Source organism: Nematostella vectensis, chromosome 7, assembly GCF_932526225.1.
Source record: "Nematostella vectensis chromosome 7, jaNemVect1.1, whole genome shotgun sequence".
NCBI lineage: Eukaryota > Metazoa > Cnidaria > Anthozoa > Actiniaria > Edwardsiidae > Nematostella > Nematostella vectensis.
The window spans coordinates 12258321-12285013 of NC_064040.1; the positions used below are offsets into that span (position 1 = coordinate 12258321).

At 40.1% G+C, this 26693-nt stretch overlaps 3 protein-coding genes across 3 annotated transcripts; 2 read left to right on the top strand and 1 right to left on the bottom strand.

Moving 5' to 3' along the window:
- Nucleotides 1–348: 348 nt before the first annotated feature.
- On the top strand, nt 349–15548 carry LOC5510759 (ATP-binding cassette sub-family B member 10, mitochondrial). Its single transcript, XM_001631143.3, has 13 exons — nt 349–871; nt 1801–2007; nt 2152–2354; nt 2815–2949; nt 3197–3267; nt 3375–3450; nt 4276–4411; nt 5062–5157; nt 6012–6301; nt 12895–13072; nt 14033–14076; nt 14163–14197; nt 14444–15548. The coding sequence occupies exons 1-13, from the start codon at nt 478–480 to the stop codon at nt 14673–14675; spliced, it is 2097 nt and encodes a 698-aa protein (XP_001631193.2). The 5' UTR covers nt 349–477; the 3' UTR covers nt 14676–15548.
- A 457-nt stretch (nt 15549–16005) lies between these two features.
- On the top strand, nt 16006–18529 carry LOC5510760 (melatonin receptor type 1B-B). The gene has a single exon (XM_032379961.2). The coding sequence runs from the start codon at nt 16969–16971 to the stop codon at nt 18049–18051; it is 1083 nt and encodes a 360-aa protein (XP_032235852.2). The 5' UTR covers nt 16006–16968; the 3' UTR covers nt 18052–18529.
- Nucleotides 18530–22229: 3700 nt separating this feature from the next.
- Nucleotides 22230–23804, bottom strand: LOC5510761 (melatonin receptor type 1B-A). Its single transcript, XM_001631174.3, has one exon. The coding sequence runs from the start codon at nt 23460–23462 to the stop codon at nt 22443–22445; it is 1020 nt and encodes a 339-aa protein (XP_001631224.1). The 5' UTR covers nt 23463–23804; the 3' UTR covers nt 22230–22442.
- Nucleotides 23805–26693: the final 2889 nt, after the last annotated feature.

The following is a 26693-nucleotide window of genomic DNA, read 5'->3' on the forward strand; positions in this document are numbered from 1 at the left end:
TACTCAGCCACCCGCGCCATCTTTGAGCCGTTTTCTATATAACCAGGGGTCCTGTATGATTTTACCGCAAAAAAACAGGGCTTTTTGGCCTGGAAAAAATAGCCGACAAGAGAAGCATGGACGAGCCTAAACACGATGGTGTTTGCTATCTGGCTTCAAGAGCGCCTACTCTAAGTTAGCACCAATATGCGACTTGCACAAAGAAATCACGTGACAGAACGAATGGGCTTTTGACGAGTGCGGCTGTACGAGACGATTTTTTTCCATTGTTTTATGCAAGCTTGTGTGCGTTGCCATATCGCGGTTTCCTGTGTTTGTCAGCGGCTTACTAGTCAGGGAACGCCTGTTGCTAATTGACGTTGGCCGTCAGAAAATCACCTCGAATTACATAAGTAAAACCTTTTACTGGCCTTCAGTATAAGACTCCCTGGCGTGAAATGCGGCCATGTGATCGATTTAGCAGCCACAAATGAGAAAATGCTTGCTCTGAGATCCCTCAAGTATCAAAGACTTCCAATTATTTTGGCGCAAAATGGCGCAAACAGTTGCCGAAGTGTATATGGTTTCTCTTGCAGACAAGCCCTAGGAATTCCTGCAAGAAATGGTCTGTATAGCGATGGATTCAGAGCCTATTGCAATCCTTTTACTTATGTAATTGGCAAAGCAAAGTGTTACTCGAGGTTTTCTAGTCTGAATTGCAGAGGCGTTTTAAATTTTGCCCCGAGGTATAGTTCAAGGAAACGTTGGTTCTGCAACCGAAAAGAGTTACAAAAAGAAAACAAAGTTGGAGATAAAATCAAAAAGGAGGATTCTAGAACTGATGTCTACCGATTGCTTAATTTGGCAAAACCAGAACGATGGAGAATTGCAGGTAAACTTAAATAATATTTGGCGAGGAAATGGTATAAATAGTGTGGATGTGTTTGATTAGTGTTAATAAAGCGGCCTGTTTGTGAGGCAGATAAAGGATGAGCTTCTTTTACCATCTTATAACCAAACAATCCCAATGTAATTAATTGATTAAATTGATAATTGGTATCAACCACGCCCGTACACAGGGAGTTGTGCAGGGTGAACTCACCCCCCTTGGCAGCCAAAACAAGGGTAATAAAGGAATCCTCAAATACTATGCTTTTTACATATGATACCTATGACTGCGCACCCCCCTCAGCCAATCCTAAGTATGCGCCTGTTAATTGATAGTAATATATATTGATTTACTAAAAATATTGACTTAACTTATGAACAATTAATCATCAAAATTTGGGTGAGTCTTATTGACAAGAATTGATAACAGAAAAATTTGAGTGAGTATCAATTGCTATCAATTTCTGATAATAGTTGATAACAATTTAGTTAATATATTCACTTATCAATTTTATCAATTACTTTTTGATAGTCGATTTCTTATTAATTAGTTACGTCAGGAAACAGTAGTAGTCTGAAGAGAGTTTGAAGATGATAATACTAGTAAATGTTATACAGTAAACAATAAAACAACCATATCATTGTTAGATTACCACTTGAGAGGTTACAAGGATTAGAAACTGTTAAACTAATTCCCATTTATTTGTACTTAGTTACTGTAAACTACAGTAGGACTCACTGCTAACTCAACATTTACCTATGATTACTGTGATTTTCACTATTATTCTTAAACTTTTTTTCCTTAATTTCCAGCTGCTAAACCACTTTTTGACTTCTGTCATTCAAATTAACTTACAAAATAACAAATTGGGTCCCAGCTCACACAAAACAAGATTGCGGCCATGACTCACTGTGTTCTATAATTTCTTTCAGCTGCCATAGGATTGTTGTTGGTATCTTCATCTGTGACAATGGCAGTTCCTTTCTCTATTGGGAAGATCATTGATATTATTTACACTGCAAGTGAAGATCCTGAAAGAATGATGAATCTCCTGAAAACAATATGTCAAGTCCTTTGTGGTGTATTTCTACTGGGAGGAGCTGCAAACTTTGGAAGAGTGTATCTAATTCAAGTCTCAGGTATTCCAAATACACTAAACATAAGCATAGAAGCTACACTATCATTTGATTAATTCTCATATTGGATCCACCACTACATACTACTTTCACTAAAGAACATTAAATTGCATTTTTGTCACTGTCTAACAAATGCCATTTTTTTAGGTCAAAGAATTGTCAAGCAGCTTCGTCAAAATCTGTTCTCCTCTATTTTGAGACAAGAGACTGCATTTTTTGATCGTACCAAGACTGGGGAGCTGGTCAACCGCCTGTCTGCTGACACCATTCTTGTTGGCAAAGCAGTCACTGATAATGTCTCAGATGGCCTCCGTGCTGTGGCACAAGTTACTGCTGGTGTATCCATGATGGTAAATAAATTCCTCTGATGTTTCTCATCCCTTTGTTTTACCCCCCCCCCCTCCCCTCTAAAATGCTATTAGTATCCTTCTTTTCCAAAAGAGAAAACATTCACTTGGCAAGTCAATGCAATAAAGGCCAAAAAAGGCCTCATGTTAATTTTGGGTGAAAATCATTGATGCACAACAACATTAGTCAAAATATGGGGAGTTCAATAAGTGTGCTCCTCATTGCAATATTCATATAAAAAATCAAAGTCAATATGACTTTGTGGCAAAGCAGATCATTAGATTATTCTCATTATGAATGACTGTTGTTTGAGGATTCAGGGCCATAACATTCCGGTAAGGGGGTCAGCTACTGTACCTTCCTACTCCCTTCACCCCCTGGCCTCCCTGCCCACAGTAGAGTGTAATCTTTCAAAGTACATATGATCAACTAATAATAAACTTTGTTAATTCAATGTTTCAGGCTTATGTATCACCAAAGCTGACTGGGATAGTCTTGTTGATCGTGCCTCCTGTTGCTGTGGGTGCTGTGGTGTATGGCAGATTTCTAAGGTCAATTACCAAAAGAACACAAGACTCTCTTGCAGATGCAACCCAGGTATAGTGTATTTTTATTGGTACGTAAAAAAAAGGAACATGCCATGGCAGCCAATGTTTTTTTTGGGGGGGGGAGAAAGCTGAAGATGCTTCACATTTAGGAGGTGGGGGTCAAGGGAGAGGTTTCCTCAAGGGATATTTGTGGTTAACTCCAGAGAGATCTATGAGCTAAGCTTCCTTATTATGCAGGGCTATTGCCATGGCAACATTATTAGTAACTTAGTAACTGAAGCACTATTGTGAATTAGGTTGCAGAAGAGCGAATTTCTAATATTCATGTGGTCAGAGCATTTGGTCAAGAAAACAGAGAAATTAAATCGTGAGTACAGCTTGATGAATCTAAGAACTTTGATTTGATTTAGATGATAATAGACAGGAAATAAGCTTCCTTCACTGGTAATTATACTCAAATGATACTCTTCTCAGCTACACAGATCGAGTCGAGTATGTTCTGCAGCTGGCAAAGAGAGAAGCACTCGCTAGAGCTGTGTTTTTTGGTTTTGTAAGTACTCAAAGGATTCTATCTTAATAGATATACCTAGATGAGCTGCAGATTGTTTTGTTTGTCATTTACAAAAGACAGGAGAAATGTTTTTAAGATGTTGATTGTAAGGGACATTAGACACAAATGTTAATACCATGTCTATAAATGTCAACCATTGTGTAGTCAGTCTTTCCAATGGGGAATGCAAAGACATGCTGTGGACATTACACAAATGGTGTAAAATCTGATTAGTCTATATTTCTAAATAAACATCACTTTTTGATGATCAGAGGGGAATGTACACTCACTGTGCTTACCCTTATACATTGTATACATCTGATTATCATCACTAGGAGTGACTGGTTTCACTAGTATTACCAGTTCGTATAGAGGGGGGGGGGGGGGTAATTTTTCTAAAATCATATGGATGACCATAAGGGGCATGGGTGTTACTCCCCAGGTTTTTTAATGTCTCTCCCAGACTGGCTTGACTGAGTGTTGATTTTAAATATTTCCATTCCATTCCTTGTCAGACAGGTTTGACAGATTGTTGATTTCAAATGTTTTTATTCTTTTTCTTATCAACCGGTTTGACTGAGTGTTGATTTCAAATGTTTCCTTTGCATTCCTTGTCAGACCAGTTTGACTTAGTGTTAATTTCAAGTGTTTTTATTCTTTTTCTTGTCAGACAAGTTTGACTGAGCTTTGATACAAGTCTTTTCATTCTATTTCTTGTCATACCGGTTTGGCTGAGTGTTAATTTCAAGTGTTTTCATTCTTTTTCTTGCCAGACTGGTTTGGCTGAGTGTTGATTTCAGGTTTTCTCATTCTATTTCTTGTCAGACGGGTTTGTCAGGTAACTTGATAGTGCTGTCAGTGCTGTACAGCGGTGGAATGATGATGACCAGTGCACAGATCTCAGTTGGTGAACTCACCTCCTTCATGCTCTACACCGGTTTTGTGGGTGTCTCCATTGCAGGTAAAGCAACATGCAGGCCCTCTCCCATGTGGGACACTGACTAATTACAAAGATTGTTGATGTCTCTTTGATTTCACAAATTTCGAGATCGAAAAATCCTAAAATTAAAGCCACATGAAGAGCAAGTGTAAGGGTGACGTTTTGTGCTTCATACAGTTGAAGGATTAAGCCAGGGGGAGAGGGGGGTCTTCAGGGTAAAAGTGATACGGATGCTCGTCAGGAAATTTGAAAAATAACCATAAAAATACCTGCACACCAAAAATTGCTACCCTAAAAAATATCTATAAAGAGGCTACAACATACTTTTTCAACCTTTTGTTGATTTAAGCTTGTCTACACCACGCCTGCGCTGACACGCCTGCGCTCCTAGTAAAAAGCGGCAATCTCACCAGCTTACTTCCGGTCGATTGCGTAACACGGTCGATTACGTAATCTCCAATTATTTTTATCGGAAAACGCGAAATGTCAAAATTTTAAAAAGCAGTGTGTCTATTGAAAGTTTCTTCGAGGATGTGACTGATAATTTAGAGCGGATGGCCTGTTGAATAGCGCGGATTCTAATAGATGATTTTTTGTCTTGTTGGTTGAGGTTCCCGTCGGCTTTCCGAAAGTAAAAACTGGTGACATATGTCTTGTTTGCCTTCATGTAGGTCTCAGCTCCTTCTACTCCGAGCTGATGAAGGGGATCGGAGCCAGCAGTCGTGTGTGGCAGCTGAGTGACAGAAAACCCGCCATGTCTTTTACAGGTTTGTGTGCTGCTCATGTGTCCTCGCAGTTGTCAAAGAGGAAAATAAGCCAACATACTAAGTGCTTATGTTTAATGCTTCTCTGGAAACAGATTGGTTTGGCTGAGGTTTTGAGACATCCAGGGTAGTCTCAGATATATGGTAGCAGAAATTAAAATAAAAAAATATCTTGGTTGTATCGTAATTTCAATATTTTCAATATATTATCAATATAGATTATCACTTGATATGGAATCACGATTTGACTTATCCGTGTCACGTCTCTGTTCGTCCGCGTTCTCGATTGTTTGTTTCGGCAGTAGAAACATCTATGGTAAGCTGCTATCCAAACCCGGCTTTTTCAAACAAACAAACAAACAAACGAGAACTTGAAAGAACAGAGACGCAAAACGGATAAGTGAACTAATAGAAAATAAACAGGCAGGAAGTAAGCTCAGGTTCTAGCAGGGCAGGGTTACCCTTTTTCGTAGCGAATGATAAAGGTATCTCACGAACGACAAATGCTTGAAACGTCAGCGAAACAACTTTGCTTTCCGGAAGGCTTCTCAACTGTGTTTTATATTCCTGTTCTCGCCACGCCTACGCAGACCATCAACTTTTCTACAGCTTGCCAGGTCTTACTTGTTTCCAGTTAGATTATAAGTAGAGAGAAAAACTCAATCAAAAAACTCAATCAGACAGTAATCATTTCCATATGTTACCTATGACTGCGCACCCCCCCCCCCCCAGCCAATCCTGGGTACGCGCCTGGTGTTGACTGCAGTGTCAACTCATACAACTCTGTACATGGAAACAGAAAAAGGTTTACTATATTGCTTTGTTTTTTTAAAATCATGTATTTTGTTTTTCCACAGGAGGTCTCCAGCCTTCTATTGATGTGCTGGCTCGGGGCATCCAGTTCAAAAACGTGAACTTTACTTACCCCTCCAGGCCCAATGCAAGGATATTCGCTGACCTGAGTCTGGACATGCGTGCGGGCTCAGTCACGGCAGTGGTCGGGCCGAGTGGGTCTGGGAAGAGTACGTTAGGGGCGCTCCTTCTAAGGCTCTATGACCCTGAAAGTGGCTCTGTCTTCGTGGGGGGTCACGACGTCAAATCGCTGTCTCTTGATTGGCTGAGAGGGGCTGTCGGCGCAGTCCATCAAGTAAGTGGACCGGACACTAGGGAAAAACCCTCTCTAGCCAGTCTAGTCTTGTTTGTTGGATATTATTATCAACATTCCCATCATCACCCTCGCCAAGAAAGTCTTACATTTTTACCATCGATGTCCTTCCTTCTATTCTCTTTCACTGCGTTCAGCCGAATAGAAAATATTTATTGTCTATATTATAAAATAAGAGAGACAACGTGTAGGAGGATAGCCATCCAGCTGGTTAAGGATGTTAAGAATTAAAGAGAACTGGCACGAGAATAATTGGAGAAAGCAAATATGGAATTACAAGCCTAAGTTAAGGCTTACAAGCAATTGGTGTTGTAGATCTTCCCTACAATAAAGATCTTTGCATCTTTCTGTCTTCCACCGACCGTGTTTCTTAATCAGGCGATCAGGGACATCGCTATTGGCTGCAGAGGTGGCGCCGCCACTCCTAAGCGAATGGAGACCCACGCGTGCGGTGTCAATGCCGATAGATTTAAACTTGGCTAGAATAACTTCACGCGCTCTAGAGTATGAGAGATTCGAACCAGCTCGTAGAGTGTAAACGTTATTCGGGCGATGCGCAACGAGAGATCGAAAAACAAACTCATGGGAGGAAGGACTGTCACCGGACAATAAGGCATACCTTTTTAACATGTTATAGGGGCAAGTAGCATTGCCTGTCTTAGCGATTATCACGGTTGAACCTAAGCTAAGCTGGTCTGTCTTACTCTTAGGGATCAAGATAGAAAAATAACTTTCTTCAAATTGTATGTGTGACCACTTAATATTACAGATTTCGTCATAGCGAAGAAAACCGGCAAAGCCGACCAAACAAATACAAACATCTCTAATATCAGATAGAGTAGCAAAAGTGCCGGCAAACTTATTAACTAACGCGGATAAATGCTCAGGAAAAATAGGTAAGCGTTGTCTAGATACTTTAGGCTTAGAAACTGATAACATGCGAGAGATACCCTTCAAAACGGCCTTACAAAAGTTACTATCACAAGGATTTGGGGCCCCACAGGATTTATGAAAGAATGAAATAGCATAGTAGCTGGACTGAACAGAGGAAAAAGACAGACCTGACTGCGCTAGACTAACTAAATACAAAGCAACATAAGAATCTTTAGCTGGGAAGTAGGTGACCTCGTCGAAACAGCTTGTCCACTGTCTCCACTTTTTAAACTTGGCAGAATAGCCTTTTACTGTAGTGGGGGCGTTGGATGACAATAGGACTTCAGGGACTTGTCTTGACAAGTCAACCAGCAGAGGGTTGTCTAAATAAGCAAAGCGATTTGTAAAGAAAAAAGGAAAAACAATCGTTAATCTCGAGTAAGTAGATTTTAATTTTACACCAATATAATGACATCATACACACAGGCTTAAAACAAGCATAGGAAAATAATTTCATTATGATTTCACATATATCATTCTATAGGCTATAAAGCGCATACAAATGTATCCTCTCTGTAATAACAAGTTCATCTCTTATCATTGTATGATGTTTATCATATGGAATAATCCAACATGCGAGCTATAAAGCTCCAGGCATAAGCCTTCACAGCGGCCTTGATTACACTCTAAATATTCAGCTATAAAGCTCGGCTACTAAATAAAGCTAATGAGAAGCATCAAGCTTAATGACTAGAACCGGGGATTGGAATTTACCATCCGAGAAAATCGTGTTAAAGCTAGACGGACCAAAAATTCCACTAGAGTCCGAAAACTCCATCACCTCGAGGACTGAAAACCTGGGCTCATGTAAAGGAAAAAGCACTGACCAAAAAACAGACGATTGCCATTTCGGAACAACAAGACACCCATGAGCGTGGCACGCCTCTAAATGAAAAACCGTGCGTGGAATGAGGTAGATAGGCGGAACAAGCCAATTGTTGTCATGAGACCAATCGACGCTAAACGCATCAACCGCTTGTGTGCCCGGACACCAGAACTTGGAATAAAACTTAGCACACTTGGCCGAATTGTGAGAAGCGAAACAATCAGCTGAAAAGGGGCCGAACAATGAACCCATGCGAATGAAAAAGGCATTGGACACGGTCCAGTCATCATAGTCGACAACTCGACTGAGCAAATCTGCATACTCATTAAGTTGCCTAGGAACCCACTCGACTTCAAGAGAAACTTGGTGTGAAGCACAAAAATGAAAAATATCCAAAGCTATCTTATGAAGCCTCAGAGACATGCTTCCTTTGCGAGTTATTATAGCGGCGTTGCGATTGTCCGTATAAATCTTAACAATCTTACCCTCAATAAGCGGTCTAAAAGACTTAAGTGAGTAAATAATTGCTAACAATTCACGGCCATTGCTATCCGAAACGGATTCAATAGTAGAGAACGCTTGAAAAAATAATTCAAATTCAGCACTATCTAGAACAAGAGCATGACCACCGCATGCAAAAGCGCTAGCATCAGAATGAATAACGACAATGGGCTTAGAATAGGAAAAAAGAATCTTGTTATTCAAACGCACGGATGACGAAAGCCAGAACTCAACTTCTACGAGGCATTGTTGAAAAAACTGATAACAACAAAGGTCTAACTGAGTGTCCCATTGTTCTCTAAAATTAACAGCAGACTGCAAAAATCTGGTCATAATGATGGCAATATTACCGACCACAGGCGAAAGTGAAATTATCTTACCTACACAAGAGGCCAAAAAACGAGGTGTAACTAAAGGCAAACGCGACTTAAGTTCTTGCAGAGAAGAAATTAACTTATCAATTCTAGGTCGAGGAATAGAAATACTCGAATCCGCAAGGTTCCAGACAATGCCGAGCCATTCAAGCGTTTGAGAAGGGTGCCAGACCGATTTCTCGGAACTAGGAACAATACCAGCGCGAATTAAGTCTGCACGAACAACCTCAGCTACGCGCTCGGCCGTAGCTAAGTCTTTCTCGCAAAAAATACCGTCATCTAAATAAAGAACGGTACGAAATCCCAACGAGCGCCAGTGGCGAACTAAAGGACGGAAAAATTTAGTAAACAAATAAGGAGCTGAAGAGATTCCGAATGGCAAAACCGAAAAACAAAAGTAACGATTAATATTAGAATCGAGAGGCCACTGAAAACCTAAATATTGCTGAGAAGAGAACGACATATCAATGTGGTGATATCCGGACTTCATATCGAACTTAAACAAAAAACCATTCTGAACGATAATTTGAATAAATGACTTCCAATCTTCCATGCGAAACTTCTGCTTAGGAATGCACTTGTTAACATGCCGAAGATCCAGTATGAGTCTAGGTTTCCCAGCGGAATTATACGAAACAGACAAAGGATTTATGACAGTCGGCGGAGCAAAAACTTCAACAACTAAGCCTAAGTTAAGCAATTCTGCAATAGCATCAGATACGAAAGTGGGATCACTAAGGGCGGACTTATTATTAGGCAAATGAACCCTAGTTGGCAAACTGGAGAACGGGATAGAGTAACCTATATTAATAACATCCAGAATCCAAGTAGGAGCGTTAATATCCTTCCAAAACGAAACATGAGCTTTAAGACGACCCTTAACTACAGGTGGGGTAACACCACTTTCATATTCATACAAGTTACGCTTATAAAAGTCTAAGACAGTATCATTGTCATAATTGATAACAGACTTATCTTCAATCAAAGCTTGCATCTCTTGGTCGGGTGTAGCACAATCAATGCAATTATCACATGAAGTAGTAAGAGAACCAGAAAACGCCTCATTGACTTTACTAGCCAAGTTCTTAAAAAAGGAAGGGCTACTGGCGGCTGGCTGACGTGGAGCTTGTTGTTGTGCCGGGAGTACCAAACTGGGGGAAGGATTTGGCGATGCGCACAGGGCAATCCCTCCACCAATGCCCAGGGGCTCCACAGTAACGACAGGATCCTCGCTGCTGTTCGTTGGGACGCTGTTGGCCAAAACTGGAGCCATACTGCTGGTAGCTTGGCTGTCGACCGGACCAACCGGCTCTCTGGTCGAACGAAGGCCTGTTGTAGGGCGCAAAAGCGCCGCGACCTCTTCCTGAAGGTTTCTCAGCATACTTGTGCTTGTTGGCTCTGTTTTTTTCTCGCAAAGCTTCCCGCTCGGCGGCCCTAATCTTCTTGTCGTCCTCCTGATCGATAGCTACCGGCGAGCCCTCGTAATGTTTAACAGTGGCCCAGCCACCCTCAGAGGAATCCGCAATTCTGATCTTACGATTTCTGTCTTCGATAAGCGATACGGCTTGTTTTATATGAAAGATCGCGTCGTCGGTCTGTGGAGCAGTAGGGGTTAAGGCCAGGCTTGACAGTGATTTATCGAGATGCTCCTTGACAGAAAGATTGAATTTGTAGTTCCGTAGGTTACCAGGGTGAATGAGCTTGACTTCGGATTCGGTTTTTAACTGCTTCGACAAGGTTAGCGCTTGTTCAGCCGAGTTCGAAGACTCTTTAAATAAACTTGTGAGACTTGATTTATGGGCGTCAAGCTCGGTCAGTAGAAAGGATTTGAAGCTTTCTAGATCCTCTTTAGTAGCCATAAATATACCATCGATTCTAGAGAGAGTTATTAGTAGAGCTGGAAGGCGTCAAGTGAATAACGCGACGCCAAACAATGTATAATAAGGACATACTAAAGTCATGTGACCAAAAAGGGAACAAAAGAAACAACAACAATCTCGTTAATACCGAAAATAAATTCATTATTGTCAACGCCACATAGCCAACAACACCACCATTATCGGCACCACCGTCACCCACGATCGTCTTAAGCACCACTTTCATCGCCATCACCATGATAATCATCATCATCACTACCACCATTAGCATTACCATTGTCATTGTTGTCATCACCACCACCATTACTATCACCGAAACCATAAGTGTCACCAATACGACAACCTAGTACCAACACCACTACCATAATTATCCACCATCACCGTCACCAACACCACTACCATAATTATCCACCATCACTACCATAATTATCCACCATCACCGTCACCAACACCACTACCATAATTATCCACCATCACCGTCACCAACACCACTACCATAATTATCCACCATCACCGTCACCACCATCACCACCATCATCATCACCATCACCGTCACCACCATCACCATCACCATCACCACCATCACCATCACCACCATCACCACCATCACCACCACCATCACCACCACCACCACCATCACCACCATCACCACCATCACCACCACCATCACCACCATCACCACCACCATCACCACCATCACCACCACCATCACCACCATCACCACCATCACCACCACCACCACCATCACCACCATCACCACCACCATCACCACCACCACCACCATCACCACCATCACCACCATCACCACCACCATCACCACCACCACCATCACCACCATCACCACCATCACCACCACCACCACCACCATCACCACCATCACCACCATCACCACCACCATCACCACCATCACCACCATCACAACCACCATCACCGTCACCACCATCACCATCACCACCATCACCATTAGCCTGCGTAGCAAGCGTTTCTGTGGAGTTAGAGCGAAAGAGGAATATGGCCGCGCGAAAAATGTGGCGAGCGCAAAAAAAGAGAAGGGGGAGTGGGAGGGGGAGGGGGAAGAAGGAAACGCTTGCCAGCACTTATTGTCTTTTTGGCTCACAGCGAAGAGTCTGCGATTATTTTCTGATCGCAGAATTCTAGGCTTCTGATTGGCGAGGCGCGGCTAAGGCTCAGTGACATTTCGCAGATTCACACTCACAATTTCTCAAAATAGCCTTGCACAAGGATCCACTGAAAGATGTTTAAGAAACTGAGACAGCGATGCGATATACAAACAGCTATTGGGTGAAGGAAATTCGTTAGCCGTTTTGTCGATTGGTCCTAACAAGGATATATTCCAACTTGAAGCGAATTTAAAGAAAGACAGCCGTGTTTGTCGTTCGCGCCGTCAAGGTGGAATCGTGACATTTAAGTTGGATTGGAACTTTTTTAAATCTTGCAGTTTGACTCTTTCCTTGTCTATTTAAATTTACGGTAGGTTTCCGAGTGCTTGCAAGCGTTTCCTTCTCTCTCTCCCCATTCTTCGAGCGGCCACATTCTTGGCTTGAAACTCCACAGAAACGCATGCTACGCAGGCTACATTACCACTACCATCACCACCACCATCATCACCATCACCACCACCATCACTATCAACACCATCATCATCACCACCACCCCCATCACCACCAGCATTACCATCACCATCACCACTACCACTACCATCATAACCATTACCAACATCACCACCACTATCAACACCACCATCATCACCACCACTATCACCACCACTACCACCACCACCATCATCACCACCACTATCACCACCACCATCACCACCACCATCATCACCACCACTATCACCACCACCATCATCACCACCACTATCACCACCACCATCATCACCACCACTATCACCACCACCATCACCACCACCATCATCACCACCACTATCACCACCACCATCATCACCACCACTATCACCACCACCATCATCACCACCACTGTCATCACAACCATCATCATTTGATTACACGATTTTACTTTACACCTGCTTATTTTTTATAGGATCCCATTCTTTTCTCTTGCTCGATTGCGGAGAATATCGCGTACGGGGCCGCGTCAAGTGAGGTCAGCATGGACGCGATAAAGGACGCGGCACGACAGGCGAACGCGGCGAACTTTATCGAGTCCTTTCCCAACGGTTACGACACGATCGTTGGGGAGAGGGGGCAAATGCTGTCAGGTGAGCTAATTCAAATTTAAAAAGACACGTTTATGCTTTACAAACATCGAACAATATCCAAATTTAAGTTTGTTTCTAAGTAGTTTTACGTATTATATAATAGACGGTGGATATTTTACGTTTATTGGTAATAGCATTATAAGGAGAGGTAGAAAAAGAAAGTAGAATCGGATAGTAGGTATTTGCCAGTTGAAAAGAGAGAATAGGATAAACGCGTAATGGTAAAAGGGACATTTTGACGTCAAAGTTAAAGGTAAAGGGACAATTTGACGTCAAAGTTAAAGGTAAAGGGACAATTTGACGCCAAACTTGAAGGTAAAGGGACAATTTGACGTCAAAGTTAAAGGTAAAGGGACAATTTGACGCCAAACTTGAAGGTAAAGGGACAATTTGGCGTCAAAGCCAAAGGTAAAGGGACAATTTGACGTCAAAGTTAAAGGTAAAGGGACAATTTGACGCCAAACTTGAAGGTAAAGGGACAATTTGACGTCAAAGTTAAAGGGACAATTTGACGCCAAAGTTAAAGGTAAAGGGAAAATTTGACGCCAAAGTTAAAGGTAAAGGGACAATTTGACGTCAACGTCAAAGGTAAAGGGACAAATTGGCGGCCGTTTTTATTGATGGTGTTAAGAAAAAAATCAAACGTATCTTAGATTTAGGGTCATTATCAGCCTCGTTTTAGATATTCTCAACCGGGTTTCTGATCGGTTTTCCTGTGATTGGTAAGAGTTGTGACGTCACGTGCAAGCTCTGTCGCTGTTTCCTGGGACTTGGATGGGGCTTGATATTTCGAGTGACCTTTTTTTTCAATTTCATATTGGCTGGAGTCATCAGGCCTGTTCAATTTCGTATATTATTTTTAAAAAGTTAATACTTTTAAAGACACTTTTTGGTGGGCTTCGGTGATCTTGGGATCGAGGGAAATTCGTTTTTTTTTTAAACGATTGTCATTTTCTTAAGGTGGACAAAGGCAGCGTATTGCCATCGCAAGAGCCATATTGAAGGTATGTCTGGTACCACGAGGTGATAGCTTTTACACGCTTAAAACGCATTTGTTAAACACATTTTCGCTCTGATTTTTGTCTAACAGAATCCAAAAATACTTCTTCTTGATGAAGCTACAAGGTGAGTTAGTTATTGCTAAACAAATATGTGAGGTTTGATATTGATTCTTCAGGTTTGTATGCTTGTAACCACATTTTAGTTCCACTGTAGTATAAATGGAATGATTAATTGACAGCATACAAATTTTACATATCTTATCATATCTCAAGGAGAACTGAAATAGATCCGCTTTATATGTCATATTTTTCACATTTCTTACTGCGAGAAGCAGTCTATATCTCTATAATAATCACGTTTTTCTTCCAGTGCGTTGGACTCGGAGAGCGAGCACCTGGTGCAAGAGGCGTTGGAGCGACTGATGAAAGGGCGCACTGTAATCACCATCGCACATCGCCTCTCCACCATCAAGAACGCAGACAACATCGTGGTACTGGACGGTGGGTCTATCGTGGAGAGCGGCTCCTATAGCCAGCTGATGGAAGAACCTGACGGGCTGTTCCGAAAACTGGTTGAAAGACAAACGATATCGTCCGAGTAAAGACAGACGATATTATCCGAGTTAGACAGACGATCTTATCTGAGTAGGACAGACTATAGCATCCGTCATCAGAAAAACGAAAAGGCGGTTATTACCCGGGTTAGATAGACGATATTGTCCGATTTAAGACAGACGATATTGTCTGAGTTAAGACAAATATCATCCGACATTATTTAAGTAAAGACAGGCGATAGTATCCGTCATCCGATATTATCCAAGTTAAGACAGACGATATTATCGGTCATCCGAGTAAAAAGTGATCGATTATCGTATGAAGACAGACAATGGCACCCGTTTTTCGGTATTACCGAGTTAAAAAAGACGATACCATCTGAGAAAGAGAGACAATAAATGATGTTTTCCTAGCTAAGACAAACGATCTTATCTGAGATAGGCAGACGATATTTTTTTTTGTAAAAAAAGAAACGATGTTATCCGAGAAAGACATACGATATTATCTGTGGAAGACGGACGAAGTAATCCGAGTTAAGGCAGACGATATTATCTAAGAAAGACAGACGAAGTCATCCGATAATGACATGATAATGATTATCTGAAAAAGACAAACGATATTAATGTGAAATAAGAACGATATTTCTGGGTAAAAACAGACGATATAGTCTCGATAAAAATACAGACAAAATACAAGTACAGACGACTTCAAATAATCTAAAGAGAGATTTACAATCGTCTTATGAATTTTTATTTTTTTACGGTGCAGGGGAATGGGTATGAACTTTTAGAAAACCGCTACTGATTAAACTAAATCAGGGTTGAAAGATGCATCATAATAATAGATTTGATCAACTACTAATGTTATATTGTAATTGGAAACGGCTTGATAGTGGAAGATAAAAAAAACTTCGACCAAAACTGTCATTGCGTTGAAACGACAAAAACTATTATGGTCTGTCATGACATGTTTGTGAACAAAATCCATGTTTAAGTTGATAATTATCATTAACCGTTAAATATCTGGTATCATTTGAACGTGTTTTTATTAGAGCTTGAAGAGCGTTGGTCCGGCTCACTTGGTTCTGCTTTTGTTTTTGTATAATAATAATCTATTTATTTTTTTATTTTCTTAATAATAATAATAATAATAATAATAATAATAATAATAATAATAATAATAATAATAATAATAATAATAATAATAATAATAATAATAATAATAATATTAATAATATTAATAATAATAGTAATAATAATAATAATAATAATAATAATAATATTAATAATATTAATAATAATAATAATAATAATAATAATAATAATAATAATAATAATAATAATAATAATAATAATAATAATAATAATAATAATAATAATAATAATAATAATAATGAACTCCAGCGATGCCAGAGCTATACATTTGATCCATGTTCTCCTGAATTCGGTTGAAATATAATGAGACGCCTGGTACCTTCGGCCGTGTGACTGCCATTTGCCAATGAATCGCCATTTGTCGTTACACAGTTGTCGTTTTTTTAATAGATGTATACAGATACAAAAAATATATTTTCAAATGTGTGAAAGGCAATAATCGAATTAATCATCCAGGTCATGGTTCGCTTGAATTTGTTTTTTGACATTGCCTTTATAAAATGTGGTTGACAATAAAAAATATTAATGTGTATATATAATAGGTAGGAGTTTCTTTCACTGTTTCTAAGCTCTATATTAATGGAAAAAATAATAAAGTAATATAAGCAATAAAAATCATAGTTTTAACGACCTAGTTTTAATAATGTTTTTACTAATTGGATAGTGTGAAAGGTGCAAATTTATTTCATCGTGTCTTTGTTTGAATAGGATTGGGCAAATATTACCCCTTCTTATTGCTAAGGAATAATTTGTAATTTCATTGTCTTGCACTTTTTTTTTAGATATTTTAACTGTTTTATAGTCATTTCATTTTTTTACCCAAACATGTCGACCTTAGTCGTAATTTGTTTAATCGTTTGATTGCGGATAAGGTGTTCTCCATTTTTGTTATCTGATTTCCTTGCCAACCCATGTAATGAAGGATACCGAGGGACATGAGAGCGAATACGTGTTATCTATGTTGAGTGTGTGGCACAGCTGTCTCGGGCGACAGAGAGCGGCTTCGGGTGACTAATTGAAGGCTATAGGCTGATTGGTTATCGAATTGAAAAGAAAAGACTTTAAATTTGTGTATGAAGCAGTTGAGTACACATGGATATTTTCGCAACTCGGTCTGAGTTAAACTTGTACGATAACAAAGGGTTGTAATACACACAGAAGAACTAGACGATGTTGACAATATGGAATGATTTGCTTGTTAAACGTAGGGATTAAGGAGGATAGCATACTAATAATCAAATTAACTGAGAATATCTATTGCGCTTTTGTGGGTGGCTTCAGAATGAATGGGTCTCTTGAAAGCCTTGCTAAACTGCAGAGTGTTCTTTCCTCCCGAAGCAACGCGCAAGTCGCCTTTGAGGCAGGACTTTTCGTCATCATCTTCATCACGACAGTAGTTGGAAACTCTCTGACCATCTTTATCGTGATAAGAAACAAGAGTTTAAGAACTATCCCAAACATGTTCGTGATATCGCTCGCTGTGGCAGATCTAGGAATGGGCTGCTTATCCATGCATTTGCTAGTAACAGTCCTTATAACTTCCGAGTGGATCTTCGGCGAGCTTATTTGCCAGTACCAAGGTTTTATATCTATCTTAATGGCAGCCTCGTCCACGCAAACTCTCGCCTGGACTGCGGTTAATCGCTTCTTTAGTGTTTGCAAATCACAGAAATGCAGGAAGATCTTCAGTTGGAGAAACACTACACTCATCATGGCGTCTATCTGGGGACTAAGCCTACTGGCGCCCCTTCCTTACGTTGTTTCGGGGAATCGGTTTGTCTTTAACGCGGGTAAATTCTTCTGTTATCTCGACGTCAAGGCGGGATGGTTTACCGGGTTCCTGGTCGCTGTCTACGTCGGGATTCCAACAAATGTGATCTTCTACTGCTACTTCAGGGTTTTCAAATCCGTGCGCGAACATAACAAGAAGCTTCTTCAGTCCAGGGAGACAACACTTAGCGTCGAGGAAATCAAAATCACAAGGACACTTTTTGTGATCGTGGTAGTGTTCATGCTCTGTTGGTCGCCCGTGCTGATAATGGACTTTATTGATACGTTTTCTGGCGATTACACCATACCTCGCGAGGGATACACTGCGTATACCTTCCTCGCCTCCCTCAGCAGTGCAGTCAACGCCGTCATCTATGGGATCATGAATCCGAAATTCAAGAAGGAGTACCTGAGGATTATGTTATGCAAGACGCTGCGAGGCGTTCCAGTGGAGACCACGGTCCAGGCAGTAAGAATAACGGCAGCCTCGGTAGCTTAAAAGTTTGTAGGATTCTGTTTCGTAAGACTTCGATTTGGAAAGCAGTAGGTTAGACATCGCAGATAAGTGCAGCCTACTAAGTGTTGTAGGATTCTGTTTCCAATGCGATGACTGCGATGTGTTGAAGCGATAGCCCATAAAAAGCGGACATTGGTGCAGCGCTCTTGAAGACTTGTTCGTTGGGTGTTCTTTTAGAGGCGACAGTGTACATAGTTTGGATAACAACAGTAAAGTATTGTCATCTCCTTATCGGAGATGCTACAACTCTACCGTATGTGTAGAGCAGAAAAGCACTGGCATGTACGGACATTTGGACCTGGAAAGATAATTCATTTGTGCTTGCTGGCCTGCTTAGAGTGTTTGCAGTCAATAGAAGATTTTTCAGGTGGTGTTTTGTGACGATGACGATGATGATGTTGGTGATGATGATGATGACGTAGATGATGATGGTGCAATTGATGGTTGATGATAATGATGAGGATGATAAATGCAATATGATTACAACACTTCAAAAATTCTCTAATAGAATAAAAAACTTGTAAAATAGAAGTCTGGGAAAGAAATTAAGTGGAGCCCGCTAGTGCGAGGTCCTCCGGGACTAAACGCAGCCCTTGAACCTCTAACACTTATTAGAAAACTTCTGTTGAACCATAATACAAAGTATGGCGAATGCCATGTGGTTGTGTTGGCATACGAATCTTATTTGCTAAAGTTCTTAGAAAGTTCTATCTATCTTTTCCCATTCTTCCGTTTGTTATTAGAAAACTTCTGTTGAACCATAATACAAAGTATGGCGAATGCCATGTGGTTGTGTTGGCATACGAATCTTATTTGCTAAAGTTCTTAGAAAGTTCTATCTATCTTTTCCCATTCTTCCGTTTGTACAAAACAAAAATATGGCGCAAAGGTTCCCATTTTAACGTTCAATTGATAATAATGATTGACAATAATAATATTAATTATTATAATTTAATCAAAATAAGCGCTTCACAATAGAAGTAGCTATATGTACTAGTACTATTTACCTAATATTATCTAATAACTAATGTTTCATAGAAGTATAAAAGATGTTTTGATATGATAAATTATTTAAATAAATGGCAGTATGTGAACCATGTGAAAAAACAATGTGTCTTATCTAATCAATCCATTTTTGCTCAGTTCCAACGATTCATATCTTTTGATTATTTTTTTTTTCTTTGTAAACATTTAATTTTCAAATGACTTTTTAAGATGTCACCGTCCAATTGACTACCTCTCCTTCGCGTGTGTTTGGTTACCGTCTATCCAACATGATTGGGAAAGAGTGATGATCTTCTTAACGGGAAATCTTCTGTTTCCGATCTTATTTCAAGTTCGCTTGAAAATGCCAAAAAAAAAACTAGTATTAGCACTTTGTATTTCTAGTGACGTCTCGTACTTTGAGTATTCATTTAAAATACTGCATAGTTTATAAAATACTATTCCTTCAAAGTAAAAAGTACAATCACGGAATCGAAATGTATTCCTGTTTATGTACTCCTATTTTTTTAAAAAAGTTATCATTGCAAAAGGGCGATTAAAAAATGGCAGCTACCACGGTTTTCATTATAATTCCGAATGCACGGGAATATAGTATTACCATTAATCCATTTTGATAGATTATTTTAGGCTTTCGTATCTCTGTAGTTCATTTAAAGCTTTTATGTTTGCGAGTAATTAGTAACCATAAGCACTTTCGGTACTGCCATTCGCCATTTGCCGTTCGCACTGAAAACGTTTTCTGAATAAGGTGTAACTCATGTCCTTTTTTTCTACGAAGTGGCTAAATACCCGAAAGTCTGGAAAGGTCCTCAATGGACTAAATACCCGACAGTTTACATTTTTTTCAAACAACCCAGTAAATTGTCGACCTAGTGAGTTGGAAATATTCGATATTTTTTTAGAAAGGGCAGGCAAACCTGAATTGAGCTTTATTGTCGTTTTTGAATGTTTTCCGTCGAACTCACAAGGTCGACAAGTTAAGGAAATGGAAAACTGTCGGGCATTTAGTCCAATAAGGACCTTTCCCAACTGTTTTCTTATGGTACCCTCTCGCCCCAATTTCATGAGCCTTTTGAATGATGTCGGACAATGTTGTTTCTTTTTTCTATTTAATGTCCAAAACTGTCATAATTTTTTTTAATACGATTCAAGCGGACTTTATCATTCACTGTGATTCACTATAACCAAGAGACCATGATGTAAGAGAACGAATCCCCCGTATTAGGGTATGTTCCAATGATGACGCCCGTGAAAGCTATTTTTAGAACAACCAGTTATTTTTAGATAGGCTCTGATTGGTCAGCGCTCACGTTTCCTAGCAACATGAGTCTTACGCGCGATCACATCTTGAGCGATGTGAACCGGCAAAGGCTGTTATGGAAATCTTTTTGACCGAAAGTGCGTGATTTTAGGCGTGGGGAACAACTTCCCCAGTAAACGTTTTCACAGCTGATTCGCAATATAAAACAACAATCAATCAGAAATCTGAAATCTCTTCCAATTCTCTTTTAATGAAAAAGATACATCCAGAACTTAATACCATTATATTTACACCGATATTGTGGTTATTTAGACAGGTATTTCACAAATAAAAGTCTTTATAATGAAGTAATAGTTTTTTATTCCAGTGACAGGGTTTCTTGAGTGACATGATTTCTGAACATTTTTGTGAAGAATTGAAGTTCATTCATCTAAAAATAGAGCCTTCTTGTATTGAAATACATAACATAGAATCTGATAATACCTAGGATACTATCTCACCGAATTGCAGAGATAAAGAACTTTTTAGGAGTCTGCACGATGCATCTTGAATGAACTCCAAATTCGCCGTCTCCCCGACGTCTTCCCGTTCAATTATTTGATTAACATTAGATAACTTAACATCAGATAACTTAACAGATACCAGTACACCACCCTAAGAGTAGCATTGTGATCATAAGCTATGAGGAGCAGCTATAAGGATAAAAACAGGTAGCGAACGAAGTAAAAAGTGCAGAGGGAAAAAAGTTTATTATGAAATGTACTAGCTCGCGAGGTGCCCATAACCAAATATGGCGCGACGAGCCATATATAGATGCTATGATTGACAAGCTCGCGTAATCTAGAAATAGCTTTCAAGGACGACATCATGGGCCACGGGGATTCGTTCCCTTATATCATGGTCTCTTGCTATAATCCACTATTTACATTGGGTTTCATAGACTACGAAAACAAGCGTCACGCAAGTCGGATCGACGTGCTTTAAAATTAGTCGTGAACATAACCTTAATAACCTGTTATTTTGCAACAAAACTTATAATTAGGCAGAACTGCATGCCCTTACCCAGAGGGGGGGGGGGGGGGGGGGGGGGGGGTGTGCAGGGTGCGCGTTCGTATCACCCATAACTGCGGAGAGTCCACTTCCGGTTTTTCAAAAGACGTGCTATTTGTAGACAAACGTACAAAACATAAGCGAATAAAAAAGGGCATACTATACCACTCTGGTATGTCATAAATCTGCGAGTCATCTCCCTTTTGTTCTTTCAGGGGTGGTCAGATTTTTACCAGAAAACTCACCCACCCCCTTCCCCGGAAAATAAGGTCTACCTTTTCGAATTTCGACCCCCCAAGAAAAATCCTGGGTACGGGCCTAAAAGCTGTATTAGTTGTTTGTAAGCTTGTCCTTCGCTGGAGAGGGACTGGTGATTAGTGGCCGTGGACGCTGGTGGCCGTTTTTAAAATAGTGTTATTCAACAAAGTGCTTAAAATGTACCATTTTGGGGATTTTGAAAAGTGAAAGTTGAAAAGTGCGATCGCTTAAGAAAATGCCGCTGTATTTACATATGAGACAGGAACACAAACTGGTTAAAAAGATACCACCCTCTCCAAAGCTCCCTGTATGCATGAATAAAAGTAAAAAGTTTTACGGGTACACGCTACGTTGTGAGTCTTTATTTTGTAGTAAACAAAAATGGGCCATTCACAGGGGCGGAGCTAGATTTTCGCCTAAGGGGGGGGGGGGGGGGTTCGCTGAGTGACAAAGGGGGGAGGGGGTAATTTTTTTGTTACATATGGCTTTCTGGACGCCCAAGGGGGGGGGGGGGGTTAAACCCCCTAAACCCCCTAGATCCGCTACTGATTCATTCTTCTTCGAAACAAAAATTTCAATTATATTCTTAACTGTGTCTGTAATAGACTACGGTGTAGTCTGAAGGAAGTTTCAACCCATTTAGGCTTGTATTTCGTGTCTGAATTTTTGCTTTTAACGTTGTAGAATCTCGCCCATAGCTACATCAAAACACAAACTGTCAAGTTGAGTGAAAATCGCTGCATCTGGATTTTTTCGCGATTATATCCACCGATATTCTGGTATCCCATCCTCAGCTGTCTCAGCGAAGTCTCGTAGCGGTCGTTGCATTTGATGGCGCTGTAGAATTAGCTGACTTTACGGTAATTCTAGCGACTCCTTCCTCGGATCGACCTCTCTTACATAGCAGTATCTTTAGGTATTCCCTTCTGAAGCTCGGGTTGAAAAAGCCATAAATAATAGGATTCACTGCACTGCTCACAATAGCGAGAAAGCTCCACATGGTATATGTCTCCCTGTTCATGGACCAGAAGCCTCGAAATGTATCCACAAGATCGATAATCAGGATAGGGGACCAGCAGAACATGAAGCAAACAACCACCACGAACAGCGTCCGGGTGATCTTGATTTCTTCAACGCTCACATTACTATTATTGTTGGTGTTTTGGAACCGTTTCTGGTGCGCTTTGACCGCTTTGAATACGTGGAAGTAACAGAACATAATCACGCTGCTTGGTAACCCTACGTAGATCGTAGCGACAAAAGCGACATACCACCCAGCATTGATGTGCAAGTAGCAGACATACTTGCCGGGGTGGAAGATCATTCGGGAGCCTGACGCGAGGTACGGGATTGTAGCTAAAGTTGCCAGAAACCACGAGCTAAGGATACAAATGATGGTCGCACGCATGGTGAAGTACTTGCGATACAGGCTGGGTTTGACTACCTTGAAGTAGCGATTGACTGAGGTCAGAGCGAGGGTCTGTGTAGAAGAAACACCCATAGTTACAGCGATGAAGCCATTGTACTGACATGCAGAATCCCCAAACGGCCAGCCCGATACACTAAGCACAGTGATACACATAGGCATGGATAGCACCCCCATGCCAAGGTCAGATAACGCCAGGGAAACCACAAAGAGATTTGGCACAGTCCGTAAGCGACGGTTTGATAACACGATGTACAAAGTCAGAGAATTCCCAAACAGGACTATGACCATGAAAAGAAAAAATGTGCCACTTTCCGCCACGACTTTTGCTGTTCCTCGTGATGCTAATTCACGTTGCATTTGCTGTAATATGAAAGAGCTGTTTGGGACCATTTCTACAATGTTTGCTTATTAAAACACAAGCTAACACTCCTCGCGTGTGAGACTTTGAAGAACCAGAAAGATCTGCAAAAAAACACCTGGCTGCTCCGTCAAGGCGCTTTTTACTTCACTTCTTCCTTCAACATGAAATAAATAACGATTGAGAAGCGCATGTCACAGTAAGTTCCTAACTCGTTGATGACTTTAATTTCCTCTCTTTTTGTAATCTGATAATTGATGTTTGCTGGCGACACAAAATAGTGCTTATAAGAAAATTACCCCGTGTTCTCGACTTTTAACAGGTCTTTCTCAACAGTGAACGTTTTTTCTTTTCTGAGTCGAAGAAGGTGCTCCTTACTGTTCACTGAGCTGCCCTTACAGTTAAAAGTTCTTCGTGAACACATCCCACATAATAATAGTGGAATATACCCGATAAACTAGCTTGTTACTCTAGTTTTTTCAGCTCAAAATTTAAAATATACATTCAACGTTTAACTCTCGCATTCAACATTTAAATGAAAGAGCCGCGTAAACTAATATCAGCGTTTTATAAAAACATTCAACTAGACGTTCTTACGCAGGTGATTTCTTTTGCGCATGTCGTGTATTTACATTGTTTATCTAAATAGACCTAATTGAAACACCAATTTCCCCCGAACAAATAAAGAAATTTGCACAGTAAAATAAGAAAATTTGATATGTGGTCACTTTTCTTAACCTCTTATGACTATCTGTAAACCTTTAATTTCAGTTATATAGCCAACATACGGAAATATCTGCAAACCTGAATTTACTTTAAGAACGAAGACGGGCACTATTGTAATAATAAGAAGAATAACAAAGTCATAGCAGTGTAAGTGCCCCCATACTATTAATATTGATTGTTTTTTTTCCTTTACCAGTTTTTAGCATATGTTAACATTTTTAATTTATCAGCTCCAGGGTTAGCCAAGTATTGTTGTTGTCGACGATAGGAATACAAAAGCGTACATCAAGTAACAACGAGGCAAAGCTGTCAACGATGCCTCGGTCAGCCGCCATTTTGTCATTCTCACAAAGTCCCAAGTGTGAAAAAGCATCTTTTTCCATCGGCTAATTTGGGAAAGCCAATGTAATATTTTCGATTGAATCTGGTAAATAAAGTATTAAACTTTGTTTAAGATGGTTATTTCGACATTTAACACATTATGTGCCTTCCAGTATTAAATGAAAACAATAACAAAGTTTTGGCTGACGAGGGTACTGCAACGCCGCATTGTCACCAGTTTACTTCCGGAGGTCCGACGGAAACCTCAACCGTTAAAAGACAAAAAAAATATATTAGAATCCGCGATATTTAACAGGCCATCCGCTCTAAATTACCAATCACACCCTCAAAGAATCTTCCAAAGACACATTGCTTCCAATATTTTGAAATATTTTTCGCGTTTTCCATTAAAAATCATCGGATATTGTTATGTAATCGACCGGAAGTAAACTGGTGACAATGCGACTTTAAAATATTTAGGTACAGTGTCAGTTCAGTATAGCTGTTTTTTCTTAGGGGGGGAGGGGGGCAAACCAACCAAACCTCTCCTCCCTCGATTCTCACAAGCCGTGAGCCATGTCTATTTTATTGAAGCAAGGGACAAATATGTCTCTAAAAGTTCCCTTTTCATTCTCTTTCATATTATGGACCTCCATCAAAGGAACTCCACAATCAGGGCGAAAATGTTGCGTGCCAAATTTTAAAACCAACCCTGGTGCGCTAATGGTATATCTCTCGATTACATTGATTTTAATATTTCAAAATGAGACATTCGACTTTTACAGTTTACTTCCGGAGTTCCGAGGGAAACCTCAAACGACAAGAAACAAAAGAATCTATTAGGATTAAACAGACCATCCGCACTAAATTATCGGTCACATCCTCAAAGGAACTTCGAAAAACACTGCTTTTACAATTTTGAAATATTTGTCGCGTTTTTCGTTAAAAATCATCGGAGATTATTACGTAATCGACCGGAAGTAAACTCGTGACAATGCGGCTGAATACTATTTTAGCCTTGGACTCGCCGCCGCAATACTGGCAACATGGCGAAAAAGAGAAGCTAGATTTTTCATAAAGTTTTCATAGAGTTCCTTTCAATTTAGCGATACGACAATCAGGCCCGTACCCAGGGGGGGGGGGGGGGGGGGTGCAAGGGGTGCGATCGCGCAACCCCCCCATCCCCCCCCCCCCACACACACACACACACACACACAACGGCGGAAAGTCCACTTTCAGTTAGCGATAGACCATAAGCGAGCTAGATAAAAAAAAATGATATTCTAGATTACCCTAGTATATCGTAAATCAAACAATCAAACTTTTCTGTAGACCAATCCGATAATTAACGTCCCGTGGAGATACAACAATCCCTATCATATTTTTATCAGAAAACTCACCAACTTAGGTCCACTTTTTCGGATTTCGAACCCTCAAGAAAAATCCTGGGTACGGGAATGACAAAGAAATTAATGTCGGGATGGTCTTTAAAGGTCTGCATAAAGGTGGTAATCTTAAAGAATGTTTGAAAATTTTATATTTCGCACTTACAATCCCAATAAAGTTATACACCTATTTCAAAATATGTTGTCAGTTAAAATGGCAAATGCTATTGTCACGACAGTTCTGCTATCAAAAATACCATGGAACTAGTCAAATTTCTACTGAATGTAAGAAAATGTGGATAACCTCTTTGATTATGTTACTAATCATTTTTATTCTTACAAATACTTATACCCATAAGCAGTGGTGATTGGTCGTAGAACTGCCTATTGCCATTTGCCCAGACAACGTTTATTGAGAGAGGTGTATATTTAGAATACCAAATGAATCCAGATTTAAGAATTGCAGTATTTATGGCGTTTGTTTTTCATTTAGATATCAATACTGTTTTTTAATTTTGAGTTATCTGTAATGTGATACGGGTTTCGAGACGCGGATTACACCTGTGAAACCTTATCTGATCTTTACTAAGTTTACATGTTGGAATCTTAATTAAAGCAGGGAGGCTCAACAAATAGGCCTGTATTTGTCAAAACAAACAAACCTTCAGCGTTATTAGTCTTTTGGATTTTTGTTCGAAGTTTATGATATGATTTTGATTAAAAAATGAGCACCTGTTTCTAAGATGTGTTATAGCCAAGATCGTTGTTGCGCGACCTAGGCAATTCCAAAATCCTTGTCTCGTTTGGGAATAGCGCGAAGTCAATCAACAG